The sequence below is a fragment of the Pseudophryne corroboree genome, chromosome 2 (genome assembly GCF_028390025.1).
Source record: "Pseudophryne corroboree isolate aPseCor3 chromosome 2, aPseCor3.hap2, whole genome shotgun sequence".
NCBI lineage: Eukaryota > Metazoa > Chordata > Amphibia > Anura > Myobatrachidae > Pseudophryne > Pseudophryne corroboree.
In genome coordinates, this window is record NC_086445.1 from 57,594,545 (window position 1) to 57,608,297 (window position 13,753).

Sequence of the window (13,753 nt, forward strand, 5' to 3'; positions counted from 1 at the left end):
TGGGGACGAGTCCTCAATTCTGCCCTATCCATATGGAAAATCAGATAAGGGCTTTTACATGACAAAGCCGCCAATTCTGATACACGCCTGGCCGAAGCCAAGGCCAACAACATGACCACTTTCCACGTGAGATACTTCAATTCCACGGTTTTAAGTGGCTCAAACCAATGTGACTTTAGGAAATCCAACACCACGTTGAGATCCCAAGGTGCCACAGGAGGCACAAAAGGGGGCTGAATATGCAGCACTCCCTTAACAAAAGTTTGAACTTCAGGTAGTGAAGCCAGTTCTTTCTGGAAGAAAATCGATAGAGCCGAAATCTGGACCTTAATGGAACCCAATTTTAGGCCCATAGTCACCCCTGACTGTAGGAAGTGCAGGAAACGGCCCAGCTGAAATTCCTCCGTTGGGGCCTTCCTGGCCTCACACCACGCAACATATTTTCGCCATATGCGGTGATAATGGTTTGCGGTTACTTCTTTCCTAGCTTTAATCAGTGTAGGAATGACTTCCTCCAGAATGCCCTTTTCCTTCAGGATCCGGTGTTCAACCGCCATGCCGTCAAACGCAGCCGCGGTAAGTCTTGGAACAGACAGGGCCCCTGCTGCAGCAGGTCCTGTCTGAGCGGCAGAGGCCATGGGTCCTCTGACATCATTTCTTGAAGTTCCGGGTACCAAGCTCTTCTTGGCCAATCCGGAACAATGAGTATAGTTCTTACTCCTCTTCTCCTTATTATCCTCAGTACCTTTGGTATGAGAGGAAGAGGAGGGAACACATAAACCGACCGGTACACCCACGGTGTCACTAGAGCGTCCACAGCTATCGCCTGCGGGTCTCTTGACCTGGCGCAATATCTTTCTAGCTTTTTGTTTAGGCGGGACGCCATCATGTCCACCTGTGGCCTTTCCCAACGGTTTACAATCAGTTGGAAGACTTCTGGATGAAGTCCCCACTCTCCCGGGTGGAGGTCGTGCCTGCTGAGGAAGTCTGCTTCCCAGTTGTCCACTCCCGGAATGAACACTGCTGACAGTGCTAACACGTGATTTTCCGCCCATCGGAGAATCCTTGTGGCTTCTGCCATCGCTGTCCTGCTTCTCGTGCCGCCCTGTCGGTTTACATGGGCGACTGCCGTGATGTTGTCTGACTGGATCAGTACCGGCTGATTTTGAAGCAGGGGTTTTGCCTGACTTAGGGCATTGTAAATGGCCCTCAGTTCCAGAATATTTATGTGTAGGGAAGTCTCCTTACTTGACCATAGTCCTTGGAAGTTTCTTCCCTGTGTGACTGCCCCCCAGCCCCGAAGGCTGGCATCCGTGGTCACCAGGACCCAGTCCTGTATGCCGAATCTGCGGCCCTCTTGAAGATGAGCACTTTGCAGCCACCACAGCAGAGACACCCTGGTCCTCGGAGACAGGGTTATCAGACGATGCATCTGAAGATGCGATCCTGACCACTTGTCCAACAGGTCCCACTGAAAGGTTCTCGCATGGAACCTGCCGAATGGAATTGCTTCGTAGGAAGCTACCATCTTTCCCAGGATCCGCGTGCAGTGATGCACCGACACCTGTTTTGGTTTTAGGAGGCCTCTGACTAGAGATGACAGCTCCTTGGCCTTCTCCTCCGGGAGAAACACTTTTTTCTGTTCTGTGTCCAGAACCATCCCCAGGAACAGTAGACGTGTCGTAGGGACCAGCTGTGACTTTGGAATATTTAGAATCCAGCCGTGCTGTTGTAGCACCTCCCGAGATAGTGCTACCCCGACCAACAACTGCTCCCTGGACCTCGCCTTTATCAGGAGATCGTCCAAGTATGGGATAATTAAAACTCCCTTCTTTCGAAGGAGTATCATCATTTCGGCCATTACCTTGGTAAATACCCTCGGAGCCGTGGATAGACCAAACGGCAACGTCTGGAATTGGTAATGACAATTCTGTACCACAAATCTGAGGTACTCCTGGTGAGGATGGTAAATGGGGACATGCAGGTAAGCATCCTTGATGTCCAGTGATACCATGTAATCCCCCTCGTCCAGGCTTGCAATAACCGCCCTGAACGATTCCATCTTGAACTTGAATTTTTTTATATATGTGTTCAAGGATTTCAAATTTAAAATGGGTCTCACCGAACCGTCCGGTTTCGGTACCACAAACATTGTGGAATAGTAACCCCGTCCTTGTTGAAGTAGGGGCACCTTTACTATCACCTGCTGGGAATACAGCTTGTGAATTGCCTCTAACACTGCCTCCCTGCCTGAGGGAGTTGTTGGCAAGGCAGATTTGAGGAAACGGCGGGGGGGAGACGTCTCGAATTCCAGCTTGTACCCCTGAGATACTACTTGAAAGATCCAGGGATCCACCCGTGAGCGAGCCCACTGATCGCTGAAATTTTTGAGACGGGCCCCCACCGTACCTGGCTCCGCCTGTGGAGCCCCAGCGTCATGCTGTGGACTTAGAGGAAGCGGGGGAGGACTTTTGCTCCTGGGAACTGGCTGTATGCTGCAGCTTTTTCCCTCTACCTCTGCCTCTGGGCAGAAAGGACGCGCCTTTAACCCGCTTGCCCCTATTGGGCCGAAAGGACTGTACCTGATAATACGGTGCTTTCTTTGGCTGTGAGGAAACATGTGGTAAAAATGTAGACTTCCCAGCTGTTGCTGTGGAAACGAGGTCCGAGAGACCATCCCCGAACAACTCCTCACCCTTATAAGGCAAAACTTCCATGTGCCTTTTAGAATCTGCATCTCCTGTCCACTGCCGAGTCCATAACCCTCTCCTGGCAGAAATGGACATTGCACTTATTTTAGATGCCAGCCGGCAAATATCCCTCTGTGCATCCCTCATGTATAAGAGTGCGTCTTTAATATGCTCTACGGTTAGCAATATAGTGTCCCTGTCTAGGGTATCAATATTTTCCGTCAGGGAATCTGACCACGTAGCTGCAGCACTGCACATCCATGCTGACGCAATAGCTGGTCTCAGTATAACACCTGTGTGTGTATATACAGACTTCAGGATAGCCTCCTGCTTTCTATCAGCAGATTCCTTCAGGGCGGCCGTATCCGGAGACGGTAGTGCCACCTTCTTTGACAAGCGTGTGAGCGCTCTATCCACCCTAGGGGATGTTTCCCAACGTGACCTATCCTCTGGCGGGAAAGGGTACGCCATTAGTAACCTCTTAGAAATTACCAGTTTCTTATCGGGGGAAGCCCACGCTTCTTCACACACTTCATTTAATTCCTCAGATGGAGGAAAAACAACTGGTAGTTTTTTCTCTCCAAACATAATACCCTTTTTTGTGGTACCCGGGGTAACATCAGAAATATGCAACACATTTTTCATTGCCTCAATCATATAACGTGTGGCCCTATTGGAAGATACATTAGTCTCATCGTCGTCGACACTGGAGTCAGTATCCGTGTCGACATCTGTGTCTGCCATCTGAGGTAGCGGGCGTTTTAGAGCCCCTGATGGCTTTTGAGACGCCTGGGCAGGCACAGGCTGAGAAGCCGGCTGTCCCATATTTGGTATGTCGTCAAACCTTTTATGCAAGGAGTCGACACTGTCGCGTAATTCCTTCCACAGAACCATCCACTCAGGTGTCGACCCCGCAGGGGGTGACATCACATTTATCGGCATTTGCTCCGCCTCCACATAAGCCTCCTCATCAAACATGTCGACACAGCCGTACCGACACACCGCATACACACAGGGAATGCTCTGACAGAGGACAGGACACCACAAAGCCCTTTGGGGAGACAGAGAGAGAGAGTATGCCAGCACACACCAGAGCGCTATATAACACAGGGATCCCACTATAAATGAGTGTTTTTTCCCTTATAGCTGCTTATATTATATATACTGCGCCTAAATTTAGTGCCCCCCCTCTCTTTTTTACCCTTATGTAGCTTGACACTGCAGGGTAGAGCCAGGGAGCGTCCTTCCAGCGGAGCTGTGAGGGAAAAATGGCACCAGTGTGCTGAGGGAGATAGCCCCGCCCCTTTTCCGGCGGACTTCTCCCGCTTTTTCTGGAATTCTGGCAGGGGTATTTTTACACCTATATAGCCTTCCTGACTATATATGGTGTAGATTTGCCAGCCAAGGTGACTTATATTGCCCTCAGGGCGCCCCCCCCCCCCCCCAGCGCCCTGCACCCATCAGTGACCGGAGTGTGAGGTGTGCATGAGGAGCAATGGCGCACAGCTGCAGTGCTGTGCGCTACCTTGTTGAAGACAGAAGTCTTCTGCCGCCGATTTTCCGGAACACTTCTTGCTTCTGGCTCTGTAAGGGGGCCGGCGGCGCGGCTCCGGGACCGAACATCGAGGTCGGGCCCTGTGGTCGATCTCTCTGGAGCTAATGGTGTCCAGTAGCCTAAGAAGCCCAAGCTACCACCAGTTAGGTAGGTTCGCTTCTTCTCCCCTTAGTCCCTCGCTGCAGTGAGTCTGTTGCCAGCAGATCTCACTGTAAAATATAAAAACCTAAAATATACTTTCTTTCTAGGAGCTCAGGAGAGACCCTAGTGTGCATCCAGCTCAGCCGGGCACAAGATTCTAACTGAAGTCTGGAGGAGGGTCATAGTGGGAGGAGCCAGTGCACACCAGTAGTCTAAAGCTTTCTTTTAGTTGTGCTCAGTCTCCTGCGGAGCCGCTATTCCCCATGGTCCTTACGGAGTCCCAGCATCCACTTAGGACGTCAGAGAAAAGTGGTTTTGTTGCTCATAGCAACCAGATTGTAATTTTCTAGGATGTGTTAGAGAGAGCATAGGTAAAGTCTCCTATGGGCAACAGCAACACTTTTAATTTTTGGGAGCTTTAGTAAATGTAACCCCCAAGTGTCTACAAACCAGAACCCTGTATTTCTTCCCTTGCACGGGGCCTGATTCAGATGCAGTGTTGGTATTTGTGCTTTCAACTGTGCATGCGAGTCAGTAGCTAAAAAGATGCACAGCGCAGGCGTCCCAGGGTCATGCGATCGCATTGCAGTATTGCGAACACCTCTGCCAGTATTGCGGGGGTGGCCAGCATTGCCATAATGGCCCTGTTTTCCGGGAGTGGCGACGCCAAGGACTGTGTCGCGAGATGCAGCTTCCTCGGCCTCGCAAGTCACCCTGCGACGGCCAGCCCGTCGCAGATGACTATTTGATCCCAGACTGCAACTCCGGTCGCAGTGCTGCAATTGCAAATGCAGCAAGGAGGTGTGTAACTGCATTTGCATTAATAAGGATCGCATCTGCAAAGCTGCACAGTCAGGCGCAGCTTGTACACCAGGGGGGGGGTGGGGGGGGGGGTCTGATACTGGCATGCTAAAGCGGTGGCAGCAATATGTACCCTGTACTTTTACCAATACTGTGCATGTTGTTACTAGTCTAGCAAACTGTGCTGCCATCTGATTACAGAGCCGCCTGCCAAATGCCTCCTGACCCTGCATTTCCATAGTCTGTATGTAGGAGTTGAGGTCCCTGCCATTGGACATGACTAAAAAAAAGTTGGCATTAAGTGCCTAATTCAAGGTTGATTGCAAAACAACATTTTCCTTTAATGGGCAAAACCATGTGCACTCCAGGTGGGGCAGATGTAACATGTGCAGAGAGAGTTAGATTTGGGCGGGGTGTGTTCAAACTGAAATCTAAATTGCAGTGAAAAAATAAAGCAGCATTTACCCTGCACAAAAACAATATAACCCACCCAAAATCTAACTCTCTCTGCACATGTTATATCTGACACACCTGCAGTGCACATGGTTTTGCAATCAACCTTGAATTAGGCCGTAAATTTGCTAATAATTAATTCATGCTACAACTATACAAGTACAAATAGCGACGTATACACACTATCTGTATAGCAATGTGTAGTGTACGCTGGAACATAAAGCCTTCTGGAAGCTGGGCGGCCAGGGTGAATGCCTGTTCTGCTCTGTGCCCGGCCAACATGCGACTATGGCGCAGCTAATAATTATAAGGTATAAACACTGTGCGTATCACACACACACATGTAACACAAGACTCTATATAGAGCACAACACTCATAGGGGTATATTTACTAAAGCGTGACGGTTTTTTTTAGAACCAGTGATGTTGCCCATAGCAACCAATCAGATTTTATATATTATCTTCTAGAAGCAGCTAGATAAATGTTAAGTGGAATCTGATTGGTTTCTATGGGCAACATCTCCACTTCTTAAAAACTCCCACCTTAGTAAATATACCCCATACTGTGTGACTGACTGTACGGCCGGGTCACCACTAACAAGCAGGAAAATAACCATGAAAACTTGAATTTCCCGTAATCGTGCAGCATAAATAGAGCTACTATAAAATAATAAAACAAAAACACATTTTGTATGATTATGTGCATTAAAAGGACCTATCACAATAAGGCGAGGTAAAATCTATGTTAACACTCAACTCACACCTCATACCTCACTTGCTTCCCTTATATTATAAGTTCTCATGAGCCATCGCTACATAAAACATAGGCTAATAATCATAATAATAAACTCACCTTTATTTTTTCACCCTTAATTTCCACAGTTTTGATCATAAAATCTACCCCAATGGTGGCCCCCTGGCCTGGGGGGAAGAGACCCTGTACATAGGAAGTAACACAGACAAACGTTAGGCGCCAGTGAAAGGTTTCCGGTATTGGTTTCTGTCTGTCAGGTATGTCTGTAATATATGATTGCTATGTGAGGATTTGTATGGACGGCTGTGAAAATACGTGTGTTTGGAAAAGACTTATTGCTAATCTGCTTTACTCTTTCCTCCCTCTATCAAAGTTACCTCAGCCAGACATTATACATACCTAATGCTGGCCTTGCCCCGGCCCGCTCCCTATACAGCCCGTCAAACACACAGGGGGAGATGTATCAACTTTATCTATCTCCAACGCTTAGTACATCTCCCCTACAATCTTGTCACAATCAGCTGTTTGACAGTCCTCCTTTCTTATTAACCCCTCGCAATTTAAGAAAGAGGTAACATATCTCCGAACTACTCCGTTTTTGGTACAGCGCGGTTGGTGTAGTGGTTAGCATCACTGGCTTGAGGCACTGAGATCCTGAGGTCAATACCCGGTCATTATTCATCGGTGTTCTCCTTAAGCTTGTGTGGCTTCGTTCTGGTTCGCTTACACACTCCAAAAACATACCAATAGGTTAATTTGCTCTGACAATCAATGAATCCTAGTGTGTGTGTGTTAGGGAATTCAGGGATCTATGTACTAAGCCTTGGAGAGAGATAAAGTACCAGCCAAACAGCTCCTAACTGCCATGTTACAGGCTGTTTGAAAAATGACAGGAGCTGGTTGGTTGGTACTTTATCTTTCGCCAAGGCTTAGTACATAGACCCCATAGACTGTAAACTCCAGAGCTTAAAAGTTGGAAGGTATGAGGTAAGTATACCAAATATAGGGGTCTATTTACTAAGCCTTGGATGGAGATAAAGTACCAGCCAATCAGTTCCTAACTGTCACATTTCAGCCTGTGATGTGGCAGTTAGGAGCTGATTGGCTGGTACTTTATCTCCGTCCACGGTTTAGTAAATAGACCCCATGATCTATAAATAAACAGACAGTAGAAACACTGAAATGTTTGTATTGTGTTGAATTAAAAGGTTTTAAGTGCCCTGTATAAATCTCTATAATGTGTTCACAAATGATCTCGGTGCCTTATAACACAACATTTACAACATGAAGTGTATTATCCCTTATACAGTATATTGCTTTGTATACACTACTGTAGGGGATATGTATCAAACCTTGGAGAGAGATAAAGTGCCAACCAGTCAGCTCCTAGCATTTGTCAAACACAGTCTGTAACCTGACAGTTAGGAGCTGATTGGTACTTTCTCTCTCTCTCCACTTTATCTCTCTCCAAGCTTTGATACATCTCCCCACAGTATAAGAGAAAGTGGAAATTCACGGTAAAAGGTCATTTCTTACTGCTCACTGATTACAAACCACCAATTGGAAAGTGTCCTTGTGTGAAAGTACAAGCTAGAACACACAACTACTGTATGTGAAGAGAAAAACAGCGTACAGTAAGTGCCACTTACCTGGGTAAACCTCCGTACTAGACAGGTCTTCCCTACCCCAGCATTTCCAATTAGTACAATCTTGAATAGGAAATCATAATCTTCCATACTCATTTACACAGCTGTGAAGACACAAGCGGAGGAGAGAGAGTCAGCGTGGGACACAGCCGGGATTACACCAGTCATTGCATCCTCTCCTCAGAGCTGGAGCAATCACTGGAGAACTTTATACCTCCATGTAAACAGGACAAAGGTCTCCTGCTTGGCTAATTGTGCAACATGGTATTGTGGAACTGATAGTGCAGGCAGCATGTGGGAGCTGTGTCGTGTAACCTTAGTGCAGAGCCCTGGTCGTGATATTTCCAGTATTATTGCAATTACACACGTCCAGCCTCTGTATTGTGTCCCTGGTCACAGTAACATCCTGCAAGGCTTCAGTGTAATCAGTGCTCATTTTGCAATTATTCCTATGGATGCATAACGGTCTGTGGATCCCTATTGCTCTGCCAATCATTCATGATGTATTGCTCTGTCTAGTGAACTCCTCTAGTATGGAAAAGTCTGGCTACTAACAGGTATTGCTACCAAGAGGTCCCTTATATCTATTAAATCTGTTGACAAATCACCATCCTACCACTACATAGTGAAACACAGGGGCGGTTTCCAGTTGTCCGGATCTTACCCCACCATGCACTGGTCCAGGCAACAGCTCAAATCATGAACAGAATAACAGTAATATATAATACAATTTTACTAGCGCTACGGCCACAACATACAGTATAAGGGACAGAACGGAGCTGCTGCGCATGTCCAATGCCAACCAACTCAGAGGGGTGGGGTGTGCGAGCGCGTAGTGAGACCAGAGTGCAGCTGCCAGCAAGAAGAGACAGGCATCTTACCATGAGGTGGGAGAATGCGTACCCAGGAATATCAGTTCTGTCTCCTACTGGTTTTAATCTAATCTAATCTATCTATCTATCTATCTATCTATCTATCTATCTATCTATCTATCTATCGGGACATCCTGACTACTTATGTTATTTATATGAGATTCATATGTTTAAACACAAAAAGTTTGCTTTTAAGGGGAATATTTATTAATTGCACTGGCCCCAGGCTAGCTGCAGATTATCTGTATGAGTGAGTGGTTAAGCTTCCACACAACCACCTCGGTGACACCCTAGTGACACTCCCATACACACCAATAAGAGCAACATCTCCATGCGACTGAATAGCCACCTCCCTGCCACCATCCAGTCACCACCCATTTTGAATACATCCGTACATCTCACATTGCTATTGCGGCTCTGTACAAACACAACAGTCATACACGCGCCATGCATCTTAAAACATGTGCAGTATCAGAAACTAAAATTGTTCAACTTTGTCCGACTCGGAATCACTCCCTTGGTCAGCAACGTTGTATAGGGTTCTCTCCTAGGTGCCCAGAAGTGTTCAGCTGAACGGAGAGAGGAAATCAGACATGACCTTTGACCCGAGCAGTGCTCCCGCTATGGGTCCTTCAACTTTTTCTAACTATAAAGCTAGTGGTAATTATAAAGTGGCTTTGACGTACCTCTGTGGTATTGCTGCTTGCTCCTTTAATATTGCTCAATCTACCTAGCTCTGCCGCACTGACTGTAGATCATTTATCTTATAAAGCCGGTCACACGTCTCATCAATACCTGTCCTTATCAGACACATGCCGTATCTGATTTCAATTAGGCCACTAAACAAATAGTTTGTGTTACTCCGTCCCTCTAATTACTCTGATGGAGTACACAGCGAACCTGTTTAATTTAATAATAGACGTGTCAGGTGTCTTCATGTTGCCATGGCAACAGCATCCGCACGACTTTCAGCCAATTACATCATTTGCATTCAGCAGCTGAAAACACAACAGGCTCCTAGTACAATATTTTGTAGTTTAGCAGTTCCAGAATAGTATTAGGTATTAGTGGCCTGGTGCCACGTGAGTACTACGCCAGCGGGAGTAGCACATCTCTTCTCTGCGCATGGCCAGTAAAGTGGCATAGCCCACAAGCCACCAAGCAGATCGGAGAGATTTATTGATGCTTAATAGTCAATGCGTGCTGTGCGACCAAAACAAATGGTTAAAACCACGGGCGGAAGTGTATGTGACCTATACCTAATCTAGAACATATATCGCTGAACTGAAGCCGTGCACATTTCAAGAAATGGACGTCGCAGTATACGGGTGTGAAAAAGTTCCTGTGCAAAGATGCATCAGCCCATAAATGTCCAGGGGGCAGGTGTATCATAGCTTGGAGGGAGATGAAGGACCAATCAATCAGCTCCTGGCATTTTTCAAACAAAGCCTGTACAATGGCAGTTAGAAGCTGATTGGTTGGTACTTTATCTCACTACACTTTATCTCTCTCCAAGGTCAGCTGTGTTCCAGGCCCAATATACCTTAATTATGTCACTGGTTCCTAGTGAACTGAAAGGTTGGATACTCATAACTATTGAATGAGGCCACAAAATGGCCGCCTCCTGTGTCTCTGTCTCTCTCCCTGTATTTCCATTCCTCTTCAGAGCATGTAGTTGTAGTAACAACATTATACATTTCTCTCTGCAGCTTATGGCTAATCATCTGAAGGTGGCCATCCACTACTCAGACTTGTCTGAACTGCAGATAGCATCAGATTTCTCTTGAACTCTCCCGGGAGCGTCCCGGGAATCGGATCAGACCCTGGCTTTAATTTTCATTACATTCACTTCAGATATATCTGATGCAATATATCATGTGCCAGATCGCATCAGATATATCTGATGCACACATGCTACATGTGATTGATCTGATGCTGCTGCTGCCGCTGTTCCCCCTCTTGGTGGGTGGGAGTGGTCAGGGAGATGCCAGTCAAGTGACGCTTCAGATGAATCTGATCAGATACATCTGAAGTAAAAAAAACAATACGATGTGCACCTGTTTTCTTCAGATTCAGATAAATAGTTGGGGCAGCCTCAGAGATCTGTAGTTCAGACATATCTGACACGGGAGTGAGCATTGGATCTGAAGAGCCATCCAATGTGACACTTTTCTTCAGATATGACGGTCAGATGCATCGAAATCTGAAGAAAACTGCCCAAATCTGACTAGTGGATGGGGGCCTTAACACTTGGGCAGCTAAGGTTGGCTAGAGGTGACACTGGATCTAAGAGAGACAATATGGCTGGCTACAGGCATTTAGAAGTCGTCAAGGTTACACTTCTCTCTGACACAGGTCGTAGACAACATGGAGCCTTGTATTAATTGGATTTTGTTTTTTTTTGCTGCACAAAGTGGAATCAAGTTATTTTTTTCTTCACAAAAACAGTGCAGTAAGATTAAAATATAATTGCCCACCTTCTCGGGCTGCCCTGAAGACTCCCGAGTATGCCACCCTTCCAGGTCTCACTGCTCTTACTTGAGAAATGGTTGGGGGACTTGATATAACACCACATAAATCTATTGTGTCATTGCCCAGAGTGAGGGGGGGATGGGGAGTCAGGAGGTTTTTAATCATGCCTAGGGTTGGCCATCCACCATCTATGGTTAGCAACCATGGATGGTGGATGGCGACTGGAGACCCTATGGTTAGCACCGGCCGTGCTCTGGGGGTGTGCTGCTCCATCTGCACATACATAAAGTTAGACCACCAATGGCTCAAACATTGGTAGTTTCTAGTCACTGGTTTAACACTAACATCAACCATCCATGGCAGAGCCATGGACAGATGACCCTAATCATGCCCGTGGAATTGTCCTTGGTCTCCAGAGATACATCGAACTCTGAAAATTTCAGTTTTGGGGTTTAGTTATCCTTTAACCGCTGAACTGACAATTTTTCCCTAAAAAAAACGCTCAGAAATTGTTTTTTTTTTTTTAATGAGTGAATTAGGTGAAGAACATGAATTTAACCCTACGCAAAATTATTTTAGTTTAAAAAGAGAGAATTTCCCCCCAAGAAAACATTGGAACAGTGATGGTAAACATCGCGACCATCGGAACATCGACCGGAAACATTGCGGCTTTCATTTAGAAAGCCGGGACAGCCTCCAGGTACACAGGGGGGATTGGGGGGGGGGGCGGTGGGTAATTTACACTTCCCCAGCGGCTGCTGGTGTGTGTGTGGGGGGTCCTGCGGCGGATCAGACATGCGCACAGTGTCCGAGATCGCTAGCGCAGACAGATTGATAGGTATGCAGTCACTAAGTCATCAATCAAAATGTCGACAGTCGGAATGTCAACACAATTTATGGAAAATTTCAACATTGAAAGAATGTGGACACATGAAATGCTGACATTGCCATAATGTCGACATTTAAATTAGGGTCGGGTTACCATTAGGGTTAGAATTACAATAAAAAGACATTGACAATATTATCACCATGCTGAATGTCAAAATGGTCAAAGTCGACTTTTACGACCATGTTGACAATATCATGTTGATCGCGTGAATGTTGACACTCTACAAAACATACCACACCTAACTGATCCCTCCGTTGACGTTTTCTGTGAAATGGGCGATTTTGGGGCGTTTGTAGGCAGCAACCGTGCAGAATGGGGTGAGTGCAAATCCAGATACCAGTGATGGCGGCTGTGGACGTAAGATCAGTGGGCGGAACAGGCTTCCACATGCAGACGGATGGATCTTTGGCATATACGGGCGCTGTGGATGCAGCAGTGATAGGAAAACATGCCAATGCCACAGGAGGCTTCTGAGGGGAAAAGACGCCTCCTGCCGGCATTGTATATCCGAGTGCTGTGTCTTAAGAAACAGAATCAGACCATCGGCCGCCTGAGAAACCCTGACTATAATCAGATTGGCCCTCACAGCTCCGTAGCCGAGACCTGGAAGTCCTCAGCACTCCCAGAGGCTGTGACGCAGGAGGCACTGTGTGTGACGACTCTTTATAAGTTATTATTTTCTGTGTGACAGGCAGAAGGTGTCAGGCTGCTTCTTGCTCACAGGAATCCCCTTCTGCAGAGCCGTAACTCCACTTTTTTGTGCCCTGTGCCAGAGAGAGAATTGGTCCCCCCACCCATTTTTCCAATAGGGACATAAGCCGCATGCCTCATGGAGAAGGGACATGACAAGACTGATACCAGAGAAAGCCTATGCTATGAAACTCCTCTCCACATTTTATACATACATATATATATATGTATATATATATATATATCTCATGTATGCTGCTTGACATAAGCGCCAATAAAAGACGCTGAAACGTTGCTAGTAAGCCAGCCTCAAGTGTAATTTCTTTGACCGGAGTGCCGCCGATTGGGTTGATGTGTATATATATATATATATATATATATATATATACATACACACAGTACCCATACGCACAGGGTGATTTAAAAATCGCAGTACACCCTTTTGTTTCAAAAATTATGCAGGAAATGGGAAAACTGAAGACTCCAGTAAGGTATGGGTGAGGTGGGCTATCTTTTGGGGTATGTACTGAACATGGGCGCCATCTTGAAATCGTCCATCTTGAAGCTAAGTCAGTTTTTTCAAATGGAAATTGTGTCGTGTAACATGTCAAACAACATCAGAATTTGCTGAAAAGTTTACTGCTGCAAACAGATTTGAAATAGCCGTTATGGTTCAAAAGGTACAACAGTTTTTTTGTTGCTGGTAACTGAAGATGGCTTTGACAAAACAGGAGAGAATTGAGGTTGACATGTTACACGACCCCCTTTCCATTTGAAAAAACTGACTTAG

The 13,753-nt window shown here is 46.3% G+C and overlaps 1 protein-coding gene across 3 annotated transcripts in view; it reads right to left on the reverse strand.

Annotated features, from left to right (window-relative positions):
• RAB30 (RAB30, member RAS oncogene family) overlaps positions 1-13,753 on the reverse strand; it is a 129,466-nt gene that overhangs the window by 9,352 nt on the left and 106,361 nt on the right. For 2 of the 3 annotated variants that reach the window (XM_063951334.1, XM_063951337.1), the window contains 2 exons: positions 8,044-8,144; positions 6,494-6,577 (listed from right to left, as the gene is read on the reverse strand). In XM_063951334.1, the coding sequence (XP_063807404.1) occupies positions 6,494-6,577; positions 8,044-8,136 (177 nt within the window). In that variant the 5' untranslated portion in view covers positions 8,137-8,144. Of the gene's footprint in view, positions 1-6,493; positions 6,578-8,043; positions 8,237-13,753 lie in introns of those variants that run through there. The other variant, XM_063951335.1, reaches the window with a different exon arrangement.